The sequence below is a fragment of the Ammospiza caudacuta genome, chromosome 11 (genome assembly GCF_027887145.1).
Source record: "Ammospiza caudacuta isolate bAmmCau1 chromosome 11, bAmmCau1.pri, whole genome shotgun sequence".
NCBI lineage: Eukaryota > Metazoa > Chordata > Aves > Passeriformes > Passerellidae > Ammospiza > Ammospiza caudacuta.
In genome coordinates this window covers 21,206,571-21,226,497 of record NC_080603.1, presented here as the reverse complement: position 1 = coordinate 21,226,497, position 19,927 = coordinate 21,206,571, and the positions used below count along the sequence as shown (strand labels likewise).

Below are 19,927 nucleotides of genomic sequence, written 5' to 3'. Positions count from 1 at the left end.
ACCGCCCCGCGCCAGCGCTGCCGGGCACCGTGGGCACAAAAACAACTCCCAGGAGCTGCTTCCCATGGTCCTCGCTCCTGACCCGTGCTGCTGCACAACAGCATTTATATTTTTTCTCTTTTTTTCCCTTTTTCTAATATAATTATCTTTTTTTTTTTTTTAGCAGATGTTACAATGAACCTGATTTGCATATATAAACAACATCTTCTTATTCATGCTGCTCGCAGCCAAAATGAGTAATGATTTCCCCTCGAGCCACCAAGGCCTCACCCGTGTGGTTGGACCACCCTGTTTCAAAGCATATGGAGTTTCTGTTGATTTTTCTCCCTTTTTGTTGGAGTAGGAAAGTGCTGAGAAGTCGCTACAGGCTGAAACCATCACCCAGATTTTTCAGTAGCCATCAGCCAACCCACTTGGCAATCCAACGGTTAGACACACTGATTGTTACTAATTTTTGTTACATCTTTAAAAAAAAAATCCGTTTGCCAGATTCACAGAATCATAGAAGAGTTTGGCTTGGAAGGTCTCCTTAAAGACCATCTCATTCCAACCTCCTTGCCATGGGCAGGGACAGCCTCCATTAGCCCAGGTTGCTCCAAGCCCTGTCCAACCTGGCCTTGAGCAATTCCAGGGATGGGGCAGCCACAGCTTCTCGGGGCAGTCTTGTTGCTAGGGTCTCATCACCCTCACAGCCAAGAATTTCTTCCTAATATCTGATTTAAATCTGCCCTCTGTCAATTTAAAGCCGTCCCCCCCCTTGTCCTATCACTACATGCCCTTATCGAAATTCCCTCTCTGGCTCTCTTGCAGGCTCCCTTTGGGAAGGATGCTGCAGGTGGGAATCAGGAGCCGTGGTGATGTGGAGCCAAAGCAGCAAAGGGGCAGTCTGGCAGCAGGAATGCTCCCGGAGCCTGCTGTGCCCTGGGTTTGCAGGGTGTGCTCTGCCATGCCCTGCACGGCTGCTCCGGTGCTCCCACCCACTGCAGCGCTGCCTGCAGCATCTCAGCCTGCCCACGGCTGTGAGTATGGCCCCATGCTAGACCCTGGGGCTTGGAGAACTGTTCCAAGTTAGAGAATTCACCAACGCCCTCACCATGTTCACACCTGGCTCTAAAACTTGCTTATGCCATCTCCGTTGTTGAAAGGATAAATACCCCTTGACAATAGGGTGATTTGCCAAAACGCCCTAACAATTAATAACGCGGGTTAACCGTGTCCCTGCTCGCTATCATCACCTCAGTGCCACCCTCACTTGTTGCATCTTGTTGGCTCTTACCGAGGTACCCCAGCCTAGCGCTCTCATTTCACACCCTGAAAATCCGCACCCACTTGGGAGTGCGCATTTACAATGTTATTTCTCTTCGACTTCTAATTTGTACGGGCATTCGCTTGGCGGGCCGCTCTTTCAACAAAACACCGGACTCACGTACAGCGACTCGATGCCAGTGGCAGCTGATTGTAAAGAAACCTGGCGGTCCAAGTGGGAAAAGGGTCAAGACTGGGCCAGACGCGCTGCGATGTGCAGGGCACGGGGGTGTCAGCGACATCAGGGCAACAAGCGGGGCAGGACGAGCCCGCGTTTGCCCAGCACACCCCGCTCCCCCGGCCCGCTCCCGCCTCCCCCCGCCGCGGTTCCCGTTCCGGCGGGCGGTGCCTTCCCCATCCGGGGTCAGCCCCGCTCCCTTCCTGTTATTCCCGTGCGGGAGGCGGCGGCTGTCGGGGAGCGGCTGCCGGCGCCGCTGCCGCCCGCGCCCGGGGCACAGGCACCGGCCGAGGCGAGCGGGGCGGCCGCAGCGGCGGGAGGCGGCGGGCGCGGCCCGGGGCGCGGCGGGCGCGGCCGGCCCGGGGAGGCCGCGGCAGGCGGGCGGGTGAGTGACTGAGTGAGGCGGGGGTCGTGAGGGGCCGCTCCCGGGGCGCCGCTCGCTGAGGGGGCTCGGGGGCAGCGCGGGGCTGAGGGGCCGCGGGGCCGCGCTCGGCCGGCAGGGCTCCCCCGCCGCAGCCCGCGCTCGGGGTGTGCTGGCAGGGACGCGAGCCGGGAGAGGAAGAATAGCGGCTTGTTGTTTTGCAGTGTGGGTGTCTCCACCCCTGGAGTGGAGCTGAGTGCTGTGAGTGTGCTCACAGTGCCGGGGATGGGCTGGGTGATGCCGCTGGGAGCAGAGCTTCTCCCGATGGCTGTGTGTGTGTGAGGGGATCCTGGCACACGAGGTGGGTGATGCCGCTGGGAGCAGAGATCTCCCCATGGGTGTGTGTGTGTCTGTGTGTGTGTGAGGGGATCCTGGCACACGAGCTCCTGCTGCCAGATGCGCTCGGCTGACAGGAGCACTGGCCCGTCCCTGCTACCTGTAAAACCTTCTTTCCTACCTTGTACTGCCCAGAGATTGGTTTGTAATGATGGTAAATATGAAGCTGCTGTTTCTTGCCTGTATTTCTGTGGTTTTTGGTACACTCTATATTAGCAAAACTTTGGCCAAACTAACACAAAGTGCCCGTTTCTGTTTCTTTGGGGGTTTTGTAGCTGTTTTCAGTATTCCTTAAATTATTAAGATATCAGGCCAATTACTTCTGTAGCTGTTATGGATATGGTTCCAATTTTTATAATTTTTATGTCTATTTTTTTTTTTTTTTTTTTACTAAAGATCTAATTGAACTAAGGTCACTTTGTAAGCAGTACCTATTCAGAACAAACAGAAGGCAAGTATATATACTTTAAAAGTAGACAGTAGAGAGCATGATGCTTTTCTTTATTTAACTCTGCAGCAAACTTATAAAGGCGTGGCAAATTGGGTTCTGAGTCTAGTCTTAATAGAAGAAAATCTATGTTGTTTTGTTAGTTATTTGTACCTTCACATCCCTGCTTTGAGCTATACCAGGTGTTCAAATTTATCACACTGGATAAAGTTAGAAGCTTTCCCATCGTGATCTGACTCATTCTTTAGTTTCTTCCATCTCACAGTGAGTTTATGGAGGTGTACTTATACTTGTTGCTTCCATGCTGCAATTCTATAATGCAATGTAATAATCAAAGTCCACTTCTTGTGTGTAAACTTTGTTAGCTCCTGGGAATATTCCAGTATGCAGGATGATGGGATTTAATAATGTGTCTGCTATGAGGAACTGACTGGATAAGCTGCTCTAAAATAAAGCCCCATGTGAACTTAAAGCTTCACCGCAAATAACTTTATTCTCAAAGAATAGCATTGGAAAACTTTCAGAGTTGTTACTTATTTAGAAGCACATTTTAGCCAATGTAGAGAAAGCACACATCAACCAATCTCATAGTGTTCACAGAGGAATTTATGAAACCACACAATTCCTATGGGATCTATGGAATATTCCACTTTTTCATTAGGACAGTAAATGCAGCGGGTCCAGAGCTGCAGTTGGAATCTGACTGGTGAGATGCCCTGCATTTCCTGGGTGTTAACGTGGTGCCATTCTTAGCAACCTGGAGACAGTGCTCAGTGTTTTTTCAGGACAGGAGAATCCCAGCCTGCAAATCCGTGCCAAAGGGTTGTAATTGGCTGCTCCAATTTGTCATTCTGTATCAATGACAAGTTTATTCTGTTTGTTGTTGCATTTACTGCATGAATGATGGCTCTGAGAGGTTTTTTTTGGGAGTTTTGTTTCTTTTTTTTTTTTTTTTTCTTTCTGGAGTATTCTTTGGGAAAGGGGGTGTAGCTGATTTGTTTACAAAGCAATTGTGCTTTATTGGAAGTCATAAAGTGGTTCAATACTTAGTTAACTGTTTCTCTGATAATCAGGCTATTCCTGCTTTCTCTGAGCAAATGGGGGACACTTTTCCCTGCATAACTTTTTATTTTAAAAGCTGTTCAAAGCTTTAGAATATGAATTTCTGCAACCAGCAAGGAGTTCATGCTATCTCACAAAACAAACTGAGTAACCCCACAAGAGGTTTCCAGTTATTTGAAGAAAAGCACACCTTTAAAAGGTGTTGTGGAATAAGGAATGGGCTTCCTGATCCACAGATCCTCAGTTTTTGTGTGTGTGGTGTGCTTTTTAATGGCTTGCTCATGTGTGATACAACTTGGAACAGCCTTGATCATCATAACTTTAATTTCTTTCTGAGTTAAAACTCTCTATAAATGACTAGACAAGAAGCCTAAGGCTGACATGCACCCTGCAAAAACTTTTTTATATTTTGTACTTAAAACATCAGCTCTTTATGCAATCTTTGGGATTTCTGGTGCAGATTCTCTGGGTGTTAGGAATAACCTAAAAACCCCTTGCAAGTATCACTCATTTCCAAATGGAAGATTGTTGCCATTGTTAGGGGAGAGAGGGGATTGGGATGATGATGCTTTAGTTCCAAATCACACAAGAAATAATAGCAGCTCCAGACTGGCATCATGTAGCTTTGCTTTGCCTACCTGAGTGCATTAATGAATGCTAACGAAGACTGTAGTTAATAGAATATTTAAGGAGTGTTGTGTTTGGGTGAGGGGGAGCTAAGATACTTTAACTTCAATACTGATGCAGAAACTGATTTTGTTATTTAGAACTGGACAAAAATAATCCTTGTCTTTCTAGATAGTCTTCAAATACCATTCTAAAACTAAGTTTTGTCTTACTACTTACTGGTTTGTAATTACTGAAAAAATATGTGAGATCTAGTAAATCCTCCCCGCTGAGAAAAAAGTGGGCCATATCTGCATTTTTGTGTGTGTGATGGAGTTGGAGGGGGAGAACTTTGAGGGAAAGGATAAGAGTTTGCACTTTGACTAACTGGACAACAGATGTGACTTCTAGTGTAAGCAAAGGTTTGGGGGTTTTGCAGCTTTTGTGCTTTGCATTCCATGCTTGTGGGAGTTTTGTCTCATCCTTTTCAAAGCCAGACATCCAGCTGCTCCAAGGGGATGATGCCTGTCTGTAGCTATGACTAGAAGAGGCCACAAAAATATTTATGCTAAAACTGGATGGGAATTTTCTTTTGCTCTTGAAGTTGAATGTGTCATGGCAAAGAATTCTGTTACAATTTTCTCTTTGTAGTATCCTAATCCAAATGGGAGCTGTGGAGAGAATGGATTTGTTTCTCTCTATATTTAATTGGACAACAAATGTATGTGATTTGTTTTGATTATGGAGTTGGTCAAGATAACCTCCAGAGGTTCCTCCCAGCTGAATTTGTTCTACAGATCTATTTTTGAATGGTTAATGAAGTGCTAAATGAACCAGAAATAATACTCTGAGTATTAACTGCTGGGTTGTTTTTTTGCTCTGGCAGCACTGGTATAGTATTAACTTTAACAAAATCCAAACAATCAATCAATCAAACAAACAAACAAAAAATCCAGCACAAAACCAAGCCCAGCTGGGGGGTAGGGGGAATTTAACTGGTTTAGAAAAGGAAAAGAGGCATTTTTATAAATCCTGTACATTAACTTGTAGTCATATAGAAAGGCAGCAGACTGAGTACAGTTTATGTAATTCTGGATCTGACTTCTCAGTCTAAGCAGTACTTAGCATATATATTGTTTTATATGGGGTGTGTCTACACTTGAATTCTGGAAAAGTACTTTTCTAGTTAATTCTGGGCACAGATTTTGTGCAAGGCAGGCTAAGAGGCCTGTGTATTTCAAAAAAGGAATGTGAGGGACAGTAGACATCATCACCTGTTCTCTATGTCCAGAGTTCTTAAAGCCAGCAAAGCAGGGGATAAAAGCACTTGGTCAATTGTGGCTGCTAAGGAAACTCCCTGGGAATGGTTGTGGTGTGTCTTTGGAAAACACTGCTCACAGACCTGAGCTCCAGAAATGTGAAGATGAAGTTCTAAGAGGGCAGCTTACCTCTGCCAAGTTGAGCAGGAGAAATGATGGAGCTCTGGTGCAGCTTTTGCTTGACTTGCAGCAGTAGAAGTGGCTGCTTCAGTCGAGTTAAGAACAAACAGTTGTGTCAAACACCCAGCTCTAGGTTCAGTGCTCTCTGGTTTCATGTCCTATTGCTCACCAGTGGAGGGTTAGATAAATCCCAAAGAGACTGGGGTTTGTTGTTTGGGGGTTTTGTCTACTCATTAACACATTTGCTGTAATTAACTTAACCTTTGTGGATTTTTATGCAGAAAAACCTTGGCAGTTTTGCCTACACCTTCTGGTTAAAGAAACATCTGCAAATGCAGTTTTTGAGGGTTGTGAACCACAAAGCACATTTGTTGAACACAGAAGATTTATTGAATTGACTAAGGCTGACTGTAAGTTCCCTGAAATTTTGAGTCAGCTGAGTCACATTTATTGTGGTAAATCTGTGTATTCTGACCCTTTTCTAGGAGAAAGAAATACAGAGAAACATCCCTTGGGTTATTTTCTGTCCAACAGAAAAGAGAAAGCTGGATGGTTGCCTCCTAGATTGTACAACATGTCAAAAATCTTATCTGTCATTAAGACTTCACTGCTTTTCTTTTTTCTCATACTCCTTAGTCAGTCTTTTGCCAATACTTAATCTAGCAGTTAATGGTGATGAATGACTCTTGCCCAATATGTTCCAACCCTGTTCCTGATTTTTAACTCTTGCTGTTAAATTAGGTCCCACTCCTTTCAAAAACATGGCTTTTCTGGTGAAATTACAACTGTTGTTTAGGAAAAGTGTCCTTATCTTTCATCTCTTTAGCTGTGGATCCTTGTAGAGGACACTAAATTGTTGAATAATGAAATTATTCCTTGTTGCAACCTTATTCCTTCTCTTAGCTATCACCAGTCAACAAAGAAAAAAATTCTTGAACATCCTCACAATGCAAGAAACTTTGAACATTACTGAAAGGAAAATATTAAAGATTCAGCATTTCATCTAAGACTAATCAGCCATAAATAGAAATACATGCCTGTTCTGTGATCTGAATCTAATAGAACAAAATTTCCAGTACCTTGGGGCTTCGACGTTTGACTTGCTGGAAAAGTGAGGAGATTGCCAATGTCTTTGCAGAGATCAAACTAAATACAGAATGCTTGAAAATGCAAGTGCAAAGGAGGGAGAGTGAGCAGAGGGGTAAAGGCTTCTTTACCAGGCAGGCAGAGTGGGGAGGAATTGTTTCTTTCTCAAACTATTCAGTTTCAGTTCTGACAAAATTCAATAAATATACTTTCTGTGGGGAGGAATGTTAATTATGAGCCAGCTTCAGTGCTTGTGCCATTAAGATACTTTTCATTAAATCTGGAAAACTCCTAACTTGGCTCTTGACTACAGGCACGGTTTGAAAGATGGAAGTGAATAGTGCTAACATAAGAAGTTTCTAGATAGATCTGACTTCCTCTGGGAAAAGAGAAGTCAAAACTAGCATTCCAAATCCTCCAAAATATGCCTGTGGTGTCATTAAACTGCTTAGACTCTAAAACATAACACTTAGTCTTCATTTTTTTATTTATATTCCCAGCTCTTTACAGAATAATCAGGAAATGCTGTGACTAATAATAAAAGTGGAAGTGATACTAATAACACTGAAAATTGCTCTTCTGCCTTTGTGGATGTTGAACAACCAGTTCTACTCACCAGTTTATCAAGGCAGTCTCCACTGGTGGGAGGGAAGTGATAAATATATTGTGTTTTATCTTCATGTAGTTTCATGCTGTCACCTCTGAAATCTTCAATTTTAAAGTGTTAAGTATTGTAAAAGAGCACTTGTCCCAAGAAAGCCTCTGGTGTTTAAGAGCTATTTTTAAGTAATAACATCTGACTCTTCCAGACATCTGGAATAGTCTTGATTGTTATGTACAATTGAGGATGTGCCTGTGAGTTCCACTGCCAGTCTAGCAAGTTATTTGCAAATATTGATTTGTGATAAATTGCATTTGTATTTTAGTGTAAGATGGTAGTAAATGAAATTGTGATGCTGTAATTGGAGAGGATAAACTTATACAGTTTCATGAAGTTTTGGGTAAGAGATTGCTAGTTAAAAGAAAGAGCTTGAATTGATTTTAACATTTTACTTGAGAAGGTAGAGATTAACTCTTTTGCTCATGTTCAACCAAGGTTGAACATCTAAAATTCCAATAACTTGCCTTCCTCTTCAGCTAGCTGTGAAATGGAGGATAAAGCACTGATGCTGTTATCACTGCTCAGCAGCACTGCCTTGATCTCAGATAGCTCCACCTTGGAATGTTTTGACAGTTTGGGAGCGATGGCAAAAACTGCCACCAAGAGATAAAGATGAAAACAGAGACCAACAAGCAATAAAATGGCAGTTTATACATGAAGAAAAGGATAGCAAAACCTATTCCTGACTATGGAAACTCTTCTTAAATATGTTGTCAAAGTGCTTTGTAATCCAGCTCTTCAGGTCCTCCCTCTTTCATCACCTCTTTTCCAGGCTTTTCATTGTACCTCAGCAGATAGTGCAGTATCACAAACAGCTTCAGGGTGATATGAGAAGTGTAACCATGATTATGGATTCCAGTCTCTTGATGTCCTGGTATGTGAGCAGGCATTTATTTAAACAACAAAAAAGATGCTTTGTAAGATAGATACACTTCCCTAATTGCTGTTTTTTTAAGGGGTGGAAATTAAATCCAAAACACTTGAGCTTTTGTGGTCTTCTGTTCTATTGCATGGTTAAACTTCGCCAAGCTGAAAACTGATTTCAGTCTTTTGGCATATACACACCTACCAAAACATTAATGAAATGTTTCCAAAGAACCATCCATGTATTTAAAAAATATTTCCTTTTGTGTGTAAATGTGTCAAACTCTCTCAATAGCAGTGACTGATTACTACCAGTATCTATTTGGCTTTTTTAGATTGAAGGCCTTTCCATTTAATATATGCTTCTTACACAGATCTGATTGTAGTAGTAGGCTGCATGTGCCTTAGTCTCAAACCATTTAATCTGGGTATGAAAGTGACTTTCTAAACTGGGAAGCTGGGAAATCCTTAAACTTCTGCAGAGAGTGGCTGATAGTCACTGCTTAAATACCTATGAGCTTGTGTCACTTCTTTGGAAGTTCATGTTCACTACAAACATTATCTATTTAGACAAACAGTAGCCATTTCTTTCTGATGCATCAACCACAAATTGCTGCTGTGCTGACCTTGTTAGAGAAACAATTTGGGTTCCAGCTGGGAAAAGGGATGAAGAGCACACAGCTTCACATCTCAGTAGCCCCATGCTTACTGTGCTTGTGTTGCACAACTGTGCTTGTTTGCAAAGCAGATGCTGCAAGGAAAGGGGCAATAACATTTCCAGCATCTGCCTTAAACGCTTGCTCAGTGGTGAAACTTGTTGCAGGAACACCAGAGCCACAAAAATGAAGTTTCATTTCTGACCAAAGGCAATGCCTTTCACAGCAGTGCTCTGTTGGGGTGTGTTATAGAACAAGTGTGTAACTGCACAAGCCAAGCAGTGGGGTCTCAAAGAGGACACTTGGTTTTGGGGGGGTGTGTGCCTTGTATGACCAACAGAACAGACCCCAAATGACCACCAAAATAACACCTGGAAATGTCCAATGGTGAGACCACACCCACTTGCACTTCTTATGCTAATGAGTCAAAAGCCACTCCCACTCTGCCTCATGCTAATGAGTATCTGGAAAACCACGCCTATTCTCACCTCTCGTGCTAATGAGGAGCCAAAAACCACTCAAGCTTCTCATGCTAGTGAGGGATGGTTTAAAACTGACTGGGAGTGAACCAGGTGGGATTCTGCCCCCTCTGTGAAGAAGCCCAGGGCACTGGAGGACCAAGGGAAGACCACAGGATCCATGGTGGTGACTCCCTCTCTCCTGCTTGCACTCCTTCTCTCCTCTTTTCCTTATACACTTCATGTGGCAGAATAATGTTGATTGTTGAACAAGCATTTGATCTTATTTGCAGCCTAACTGGTGCACGGAACTTTACCATCAAATCATAACAGATGCTTCTCACAGTCACATACAGGAGTGATACCCATTTGGTTAAGGGTGGTAAAGAACCATGTCCCACTTTGCCAGAGCTGCTTTTGTGCTTCAGGCTGGAGCATGCAGGGCCTAGTGAGACACAGTCACAGTGGATCCTGTTTGTTTGCACCCGTTGAACACAAATGCAAATGTATTGATGTCTTGAGCATCACAGCTGTGGTGTCCAACCTGTAAATGCAGAGAAAAGTGCTGTTCAACCAGGGTCAACAGCTACAATGAGAATAAACACTCCTTGAGGTTTCAGAGGATCTTTGTTTCTTTGTAACTTACACGAAGCAGTCAGGTAAGTTTACAAAATCGGGAATTTAGTCTTGCAGCGTTGTTTCTCATAGAAGGCCCAGTTTTCCTATGTGCTTAGGTGCAATACACCAATGTGATCTGTGACCTTTTGGGAGGTGAAGCCTGATGAGGGCAATTAATGTTGCCAGATTCTTTACAGATGAATATTATCCCCTCAGTGTGGGGAGTAAGCAGGACAATCGTGATCCGTCTAAAATATTTTATGGAAAACTGTTGCTGTTTACTTCTCAGCAGGGTTATCATCTACTGCCAAATAAATATTTCGTTAATCACCATTGACTGTATCACAAACAAGTGACAGGGAGCAGGACTTCATTTGTGACTGACCCTGGTGTGAAAAGCTGTGGTATTTTCCTCTTGTGATTGTAGCTTGTGTGGAAGTAGACAACAGCTTCCACAGGGCAGGGTTTGCACAGAACGGGATTTGTCTGCTGCTGTCTTATTCCGTGTGTCTTTTAGAGGATAACCTGCTAAGAACTGTGTGAGTTTCAGCTGTTTATAGGACAAGTGTCTTTAGCTGCAGAATTGAGTTTTTCATTACAGGGGCTGTGCCTTTGTGTTAGCTCTGCTACAAACTTCCTTCACTCAACAAATGGTTTTGAAAAGGGAGCTAAGGAGTAGCTCAGTGGAGAAAGCATTGTTTTCGTTTTTCACTTGAGGAGTTCAAACAAAGAGAAAAATAAAACAACCTACTTCCATAGCTCTTGCTGAGGCATGTGGTTTCTTACAAATCCTCTGACAAAAATGAAGTTGCATGCTATCCTCTGTTTGCCAGTAAATAAAAGATAATGATTTCTGCTAACTGAATTCAGTGAGTCCGTGCAGACTAAACCCATGCTCCTGTTAAGTACTATTTGGCTGCAGAAGTCTGTAAAGATAGCATAAATGGAGGGCTAATTTATATTTGGATTACAGAACTGAAACTTCTGTTTCCAGTTCAGTGTTCTAGGCTTGCTATTAAAAATCTGTGAAGATGCAAGAATGGTGCTATCCACTGCCACTGCAAAAGCTTTTCTGGTTTTACACATTCAGGGTCTGGAGTAACTTAGTACAGCAGAAACACTTTATCTCAATTTACAGTTGCTGCCAGACTGCATCCTAAGAAATGTTACATGGGAAGTAAACAAGATACTGTCAGTCTGAGCCTGATGTCTTTTTCAGCTGCTTCTTAGCAAAGAAAGGGCTCACAGGGTGACTGTTCTGTGTAAAGATGAATGTAGATTAATAATTGAACACTCCTGACACCGTTGCTTGTGTTAGAGAGGTAAGTGTAACTGTGTGAGGTCTGCAGTACCTCTGGGGTTTTACTGCAGTTCTTCCCCTGCCTTTCTGGGTAGGGACAGTAGGGAGAGGAAATCTTTCCTCTTCCTCAGTGCAAGTGGAGGTTCATGGTGCTGCAGCAGTGACTTCTTAAAGCCAAGGTGACAAATCTGGGGAGAACAACACTGGGAAAGGCCCTGGATGGGAGTTACAGGTCTGGTACACAGCTGCTGGTGCTGGGTGGGGGTTCAGACCAGACTGGAGCACAGAACACCTGGATTAACTCTGCTCTGGTTCCTTGTCTGTGTGCCAGCACTTCCTGTTTTTAAAGATCCTGTTTACTGTCTGCATTCCAAATATCCCAGGAAGGCGGGAGGATGGGAAGAAACACGGAAAGAAAAGTAAACAGCATTATTTAAGGTGGAATTTTTTTTAGTTGGATAACCAGCATTTGTTACTTTTCAAACCTGGTTTCATTAAGCTTTTGTTTACATCGTCTGGCACTAATTTCCAAAAGCAGAACTACACATGAAGGCTGACATTGAAACCATTAATATTTGCAGCAAGAAGCAGAGTAAGCTTTTGTGGTGTGCTTTGGCTTTGTGTTCTTCCTGATGTTCACATGAAACAATGTTTTTCAGCCATATGAAATGCAGTATTAAACAAAAATATGTAATGAAAGGAAAACCTTATTTCTATGGGTATAAAATGGCATCTTGCTCTGATTTTGTTGGCAAACTTAAAAGCTTTTGATTTAAACAGCTTGAAAGAATTTGGGTGCTGCTCACTGACCTTCAGCACTCACAGCCTGATGTGGAGGAGCAGCACAGAGCCAGGTGGAAAGATAATTCTCATCCTGCTCCACAGCAAGCCAAGCTAATTGCTGAAATAATGAGTAAGCAGATATGTGAAGTGCAAATAGATGATATGTTGCTTTTCTAATTCTTTGTTATGCTTTATGACTCCTATAAATAACAAAATATTGTCTTTTGAGGTGGAGCTAGGGGTGGAATTACTGAATGATTTTGGACTAAAAAGGAAAATTTAATTCCAGGCTTTTCTTTGTTTAAAAAAGAGAAAAAGTTCTGCCTTTAGCTGGAAGAAAATGTTCTAGGACAGATATTCTGCCTTTGGTATGTCATGGGATCCCTAGGGAGAAGGCACAGTCCTAGTGGGAGTTCTGGAGGTCACCAGCAACTTGCAAATGCTTCTTTCTCGTGATCCTGTTTTCATGGCTCCCAGACAGTGAGGGAAGCTATAAACACTGTGCCTGCATGCAGGGGGGAGGGCAAGCAAGGATTTCAGAATAAGAATTCACAAAGGTCTTTTGGTTCACTTGGAGAGGAAAAAAATACTCCAGCAATAGTAAATCTTTTCAAACTGATCATCTTGGATTTGTTTCATCTGTTTGATCCTGCAGCAACATAGCACACATAGTTCCTCTTGGGAAATACTTTGTAGTGGGTTCTTCTTTTTTTCAGGATGACCTCACCATTAATTTTATTCATAGTATCTGGGAGTCACTAGGAAAATATTGCATTCTGAAAAAAAGTCTGGATGGAAGATAACTTTATAGAGAACAGTTCTGAAATGTAGCCACCCCATATTCTCATATCTAACTAAACTGAAATTGCTTTTCACTAATTTCTAGTGAGCTTTTGCATTCACAGGAAAAAAGACCCAATATTTCAGCAGTACTATTATTCTATAGATGTTGCCAATAATTTTAGGGGTCTTTAGCTCAGTCTAGAATAAGGCACATATACTCAGCACTGGTTTTGAAGTAACTACAAATAAAATTGGTAGTGTTTGGAAATACTTGTCTGTTTCAGAGGGAAACTGAATGCTGAGGTGTTTTTGACAGTGTTAAATCCTCCTGTTTGCTTCCCCTGGGCTGCTGTTTGTGATCAGATAAGGAGTTCCTGGTATCTGCACGTTTTCTGGGAAGCAGGGATGACAGCAGTATGTATGAATCAGCCACGCCTGCAATGCCACAGCCTGCTGCTTTCTGTCCTCAACAAAGCAGTGGTTTCACCAGTTAAATCTGGGGATAATCATGTTTTCATGGGGGACACTTTCAGACATCTTTGTACTCATCTTCCTGGGTTCTGGAAAAGTGCCAGCTTGGCAACCAGCAAGAACAAAAGGACAGTACTGAAAATACCTAGTCTGGGGCAGTCTTACTGTCACCACACAGCAGGTTTGGACAGCAGCAAAATTACACAGACAGCTCTCTCCAGTTCTCTTCATGTTCTAGAGTGCCTGACCTGTCTGATGGTGAGAATGAAACATTTTAGCATTTAGAAAGGTTGAAATGTCCCTTGTATTTTGAAAAGTGTTGTTCTTGTTCCAGGAACTCTTTTATTTGTAAAAATTCACAGCTTCTGTTTTGGGGATTCCACAATTCTTTATAAAAGCTTATTTGGGGTCATATCTGTAATTGATACTTCTGTCAGTGTGAGACAGAATCAGGAAAATCATTTAACCTACAGATGAGGGCACAGTAAATCAGGATCATAAATTGTTGGACTGTTAAATGAATAGAAGGCAATGCTAGGAGTCTAAAGGAAACTTCTGCCTGGAAAAGAAATCAAATCCAGACTCAGATCCTAAAGAGCAGCTCCCTGAGACCAAAGATGCCACAAAATATTCTAAAACATTGCTACATCCTGTCTGTACAAACAGCGTAATGGGATTTGTCTTGTGACTGGGGAAACTAATGGACTTCAATTAAAGTGTAACAGTTTGCTGAATGACTCATTCAATTTCTACCGTGGGCTGATAAAATTGTATCGAGTGTTCAGTCTGTCCCTCGAATGGGTTTTGAAACACTGCCTGGTGTGTAGAGCAGTGCAGAGTGTTCAGTGCTCAGTCCCTGGGATGTGTGCACCTCTTTGCATGAGCATCCCATCCTTTATGCTTCAGTACAATATTACTGCACAGTGCACTTCATGCTCCCTTGTGTGCTTGGTACAGTTCTTGCTTGTTGGTACTTTAGAGAAGGAAGAACTTGCAGAGCCTCAAAAGTAACTGTAGGTACTTGTACTGATGACAGGCTATGTCTGCTAAACTGAACAATAATATTTTTCCCCTAGATTGCCCCCCTGTCACCCAGAGCGTGTCTGTGAGGCGATAAAACTGTCACAGTTTACTGAAAGCAAATTTTCTAATCTTGGAATATAATATTCTTAATAAGGAACTATACCATCTATATCAGATTATATTATTTGTGTAACCTATAGGAAAATAGGCTATACAAATTAGCATTCATATAAATAGCATTCATAGGCTATATAAATTAGCATTCATATGCTAAGTGTATCTGGAAGCAAGTATTATGGAAGGCATGTTTATGTCCCTGCTGTCTTCCCTCATGTATGTTTATTCCTTTTGAATGTAATCTCACTAGAGATTGTTTTGTGCTGGTCCAGATGTCCCAAAGCTTTTGGCAGAAGAAAAATGTTTAAGATGCTTTAGGAAGGTCAGGGATTGCAGGTGTGATGCAGTGTTCACTTGAAGTTTGATTTAAATACCATCTCTCTAGAATTCCCTTAAAATTACAGTCCTTTTACTGTCGAAGAACATAATTGATTCTATTTATTCCAGGCAGCCTTCCAGATTTTAAAGTGTACACAGAAACACAAGCTGCCAGCTGTACTTGAAAACTGTTTCTGTTTACATTCTTGCTTTCCAAATCCAAACCCTGGAGGCGTGCTTACATGTGCAAGTGGAATGAATGTGCACACAGTGCCTGCATGCACCATTCCAGCACATGCCTGTATCCCAGCTTGAAACAAAAGCTGCTGTCTTGGTGCAGTTGCTGTAAAAATTGTAGATTTTGGGATGTCACATTTGGACCATTTGCAAGTTTTTAAAGAAAAGGTATTGAGTTGTCATTTAAGGTTTGAATTCTTTAAGGAAGCCAATGCTGATGTTTATTTTGAAGAGATGCTTGGCTAAAAGGATTTACATTTTTGATGTTTGTGTGTCCCCCACTCCTGCCTCTGTTTCTTTGTTGCTGGGAGGGAGGGAGGGAGGGAGGAAAACTTGCAGTGGCAGGAGGCACCATCCTTGCAGCTGCTCTTGCCCAGCCCTGCTGCAGTCAGGCAGCCCCACAGTGCAGACCTGCATTAGGCTGACTCCACAGGGATCTCAGGAGGGAGCTAAAGCAACAGAAGGCAGCACAAGAAAGGGAAAGTGAGTTGTTCTCTGCCTCTGCCATCCATCTGACCCGTAACCAGTTGGCTCAGGGAGCCCCAGTGCCAGCAGGGTGAGGGGTGAGAACACACACCTTGGGCTGGGTGAAAATGGCCTCTCATGGTTCAGAAGAGCCTCAGCAGGATGGTGGGACTGAAATTAAAAGGCTGCTGGTGCAAGCTGAGTCTGTGTTGTGAATATTTAATTTGATTGCATCCATCTGTACTATCATTGTGTGTGTGTGGACAGGAAAGCTCATATGACTGCATGTTCTGGTTTGTTTGGGGGCTTTGTGCTGCTTTGTGCCATAACAGCGATGTGCTTCTGCCTGTGTTTGCACTTAAGAAATGTAAATAGGCATGTGATTCAGTGATATGGAGAGGGAACCTTGTTCATGCTTTGCCTGATCAAACAGATGCCATTTAACTTGTGTATTTCATTTTATCTGGGAGCTGAGGATAGCTATCAGTGGTTTGGAACCCTGTGAGTTACTCTGAATGGTGTTATTTGGGTTCACTGGTAGTGTTTTGGAATTGGTAAGCTTCCCAATTGTGGCTCTGTAAATACACTGTGTGTGCTGGGAGCTTTCCATTTCAGCATCCGCTCGCTGAGGCTGCCACAGTGATGGGGGAAATAAAGAAGCTTCTTTAAGCTCTTTCTTAAAAAGAAGTCAGTTGCAAAGCGTTTCTAAATATGCATGGGGTGGTACTGGAAAAGCATTTTTCTAAATCTGCAGTGGCACTTCAATACTTTGGTGGATATTTTTAAAAGCCCAAACTGCATCTACAAAGGAAGGATTAAAAAAGACAGCCCTATTGCTACTCAGAGTTGCTTAGGAAGCAGTGGAATTGGGAAAACATCATTTTCATTCTGATGTTTCTTTGTAAGAACTGAAGTGTCCCAAAAGCAGGTACTGGATGTACTTGGAAGAAAACTTTTTAGAAAAGAAATGTTAATGCAGCAGGGAGGATCACTTTTTCTTTATATATAAAATGTTATATGTGAATTTTATATGTACATAATTTAATTAATATATACATAAATATATTTTTATATAAATACATATTTTTAAAATTTGCTGAGCAAAGGGCAAGTATTGCAACCATTGCTTCTCCACAGTGAGAGCTTTCAGGAAGCTGATCCACCAGAAGACATGTGAAGCTGTTGGCTTGTGGGTTTCTCTTCCTTTCTGTTCTTAAGAAAACTGAGATACAGGGGCAGTCCTAAGAGGGTTTGTGACTGTGGTGATAAGACAAGGAGTAATGGGTACAAACTGAATGAGGGTGAATTTAGGCTGGGTAAATGTTAGTGTTGACTGTGAGGGTGGTGAGACCCTGGCACAGGGTGCCCAGAGCAGCTGTGGCTGCCCCATCCCTGGAATTGTCCAAGGTCAGCTTGGACAGGGCTTGGAGCAACCTGGAACAGTGGAAATGTCCCTGCCCATGGCAGGGGAGTTGGAATGAGATGCCCTTCCAACCCTTAACATTCTGTGATTCTGTGATGGATCTATCCAAAATTAAGAGCAGTGAATGCACAGATAAGCACCTCTGTTTCATTTCAGAAAAGTCTAGAATACTGTGTGAAAATATCAGGATTCCAGTAAAGAAGACCAGATATTTTTTAACATGAAGTGTTCTTCAGTCTTGTCACTGGATGCCAACAATTTGTATGTGAAAACATTCTGAACAAACTGGATTTCTTTTGCAAATACACAAATATGCCTCTGGTTAAGGAAATTAAAAATAGGTAGGGATTAGGAGTGTTTATTGGTGAAGTGTCACTGTGTGCCTGCTGGGTAGTTCTGCTCTCTTTTTGGCATCTCCCCTCACCCACTGGGCTATAAAACATCTCTGCTCTGTCCAGACTCTGGTTTTGTCATGCTCTGCCCCATTCTCATTTTCTCTCTTTCTCATACTCATTTCCTCTGCTCTGTGATGGCCAGAGCAGCACAGATAGAGGGTCACACACGTGTTCCCCTCCTTTCCTTTGGCTTGGCAGGGACATTCATGCAGCTGCCAGAGGGAACTGGAACGGGGCATTGGCACTAAATAAAACAAGCCCAACTACAAAGTGTTAGTGGGGCTCAATTCTTCTGTCTCACTAATGGAAAAAAGGGTTTGTTGTTGGTGTAAGTAGCTTATACTGATCTGAAACAGCTATGGCCAAAACTTGTGTATACATGAATTCTTAAAATCAAGTTTAGAGCTTTTAATAAATATTTATAACTATAATATAAGTGTTCTTTGAATATTTAGAGGTTGGAGATGAGAAAAAAACATTTTTAAATGTGGAAGCCTTGGTTTAGCTAAACTTAAAAGAGCTGATGGTTTGTATCATCCAAATTATAATTAATGCTTCACTTTGCAAATTAAAACTTGGCTTGAGATCTGGTTAAAAATTTCTGTAATAATTTGAGTATTAGGTATTTTCATCCCTCCGCTATTGAAATGTTTTATTAATGAATTAAAAGTTCAGATTTTAAAAAAACTCTATTCTTAAGATTATATGTATATTGGCATTTTTCCAAACTAGCTTGATTCTGTTAGCTGTTTTGTTCAAGTATGTATTTAGATTCAGATAAAAGTTCTTAGGCTTATTTTTATCAAGTCTTTTTTATGAATGTAAAATACAGCCCTGAATATTCATCAATAATTATTAAGTGACGTTTTATCTGAGATTCTGGGTGATGTTTATATTTTAAATGTTGACATTTGAATTTCCGATTTTCACTCAGGTCTACACGTACAAATCACTGCTTGAAGAGCTTGAAGTACAAAGTTACCCCAAGATTTAAAAATGCCTCCACGGCCCTCATCCGGTGAACTATGGGGCATCCACTTGATGCCCCCCAGGATCCTGGTGGAATGTCTCCTCCCAAACGGAATGATAGTGACTCTAGAATGCCTCCGTGAGGCCACCTTACTGACTATTAAACATGAACTCTTTAAAGAAGCAAGGAAGTACCCTCTCTATCAGCTCCTTCAAGATGAATCTTCTTACATTTTTGTAAGTGTTACACAGGAAGCAGAGAGAGAAGAGTTTTTCGATGAAACGCGGAGACTTTGTGACCTGCGACTGTTTCAGCCTTTCCTGAAAGTTATTGAACCAGTGGGTAACAGAGAAGAAAAGATTCTTAATAGAGAAATAGGTGAGATTATCTTTTTTTTTAAAACATTGTTTAACTGATTGTCCTCTTCAAAATGGGTCATATCTGTCACATTTCATACCTGCCAGTTGTTGCATCAAATGTCCAAAGATGCTGATCATAGTAAAGCCAATATTTATAATCAGTGAGGTAAACTCCTGTTTTCTGATCTGTTTCATTCACCTTGGCTTTGTAAAGCATATTTGTAGTTGCCTGTAGGTTAGAGGGTATCTTTTATCTCATCTTCTATTTGCAGGATTTCATATTATTACAGAGCAATGCCTGTCCTGTTATTTGGGAATTCAGTTATAATCTAGTTTGGAGTTTACAGAATTGTACATTCTAGATTTAACATTCTAGATTTGTGGACACAGACTCTAATACTGCTCTAGCTTGCTTAGAAAGTCAAATTTCAGAAATCAGGTTTTTTCACATTTCTTCTTCCCCCTTCTGACAAAAGGCCATAGGGAGAGGAGGTAAAAACCACCTGAGGTTGGAGATGTGAAGGTGAGACAAATTGATATTTTGAGTCATCTCTAGAGTAGCTTATGATTTTCCATGGTCCATTGTGGAAGCACAGGGAATCTGGCATTTATTCCAACATCTTGGTTAAGAATTAAATTGAGGCAGTACAAACATACCCACTCCTGTTTCATTGCTAACAAATGGGTACTGCAGTGGCAGAGGCTTGTCAACTGGAAATACTTGTTCTGAGGTACTGCTAATTGTTAAATGATTTAATTGTGACGAATGCATAATAAGTAAATTGCTTCTGTTTTGTAAAGCTCAATGTGTTCAGGACTTGGGGAGAGCAGTGGTTAGGTAACCATGCAACACAGCAATTGAAAGTTTCCATTTGAACACTCATGCATAAGTGATGATTTATCCAAGTAATCCCATTAAAGTAAATGGAATTACATCTGAAGGACCTGAAAGAAATGCACTGTTATTATATGGATCTGTGTCAAAGAGCTTAAGTTCAGTGTCTCTTGGAGTGTTCATTGCAGTTCTTGAATAATGTAGGTCATTAAAAAAAAAAATTAATAGCTGTCATTCCATTGTAAGCAAAGTTGATTATGGTCCTAATAGCTACCAATAATCCTGCCAGGGTTTGAGAAAAAATCAAATT

The 19,927-nt window shown here is 41.8% G+C and overlaps 1 protein-coding gene across 3 annotated transcripts in view; it reads left to right on the top strand.

Annotated features, from left to right (window-relative positions):
• Positions 1-11,368: 11,368 nt before the first annotated feature.
• PIK3CA (phosphatidylinositol-4,5-bisphosphate 3-kinase catalytic subunit alpha) overlaps positions 11,369-19,927 on the top strand; it is a 32,705-nt gene continuing 24,146 nt past the window's right edge. For 2 of the 3 annotated variants that reach the window (XM_058812602.1, XM_058812601.1), the window contains exons 1-2: positions 13,496-13,733; positions 18,388-18,801. In XM_058812602.1, coding sequence (XP_058668585.1) covers positions 18,450-18,801 — 352 coding nt within the window. In that variant the 5' untranslated portion in view covers positions 13,496-13,733; positions 18,388-18,449. Of the gene's footprint in view, positions 11,461-13,495; positions 13,734-18,387; positions 18,802-19,927 lie in introns of those variants that run through there. The other variant, XM_058812600.1, reaches the window with a different exon arrangement.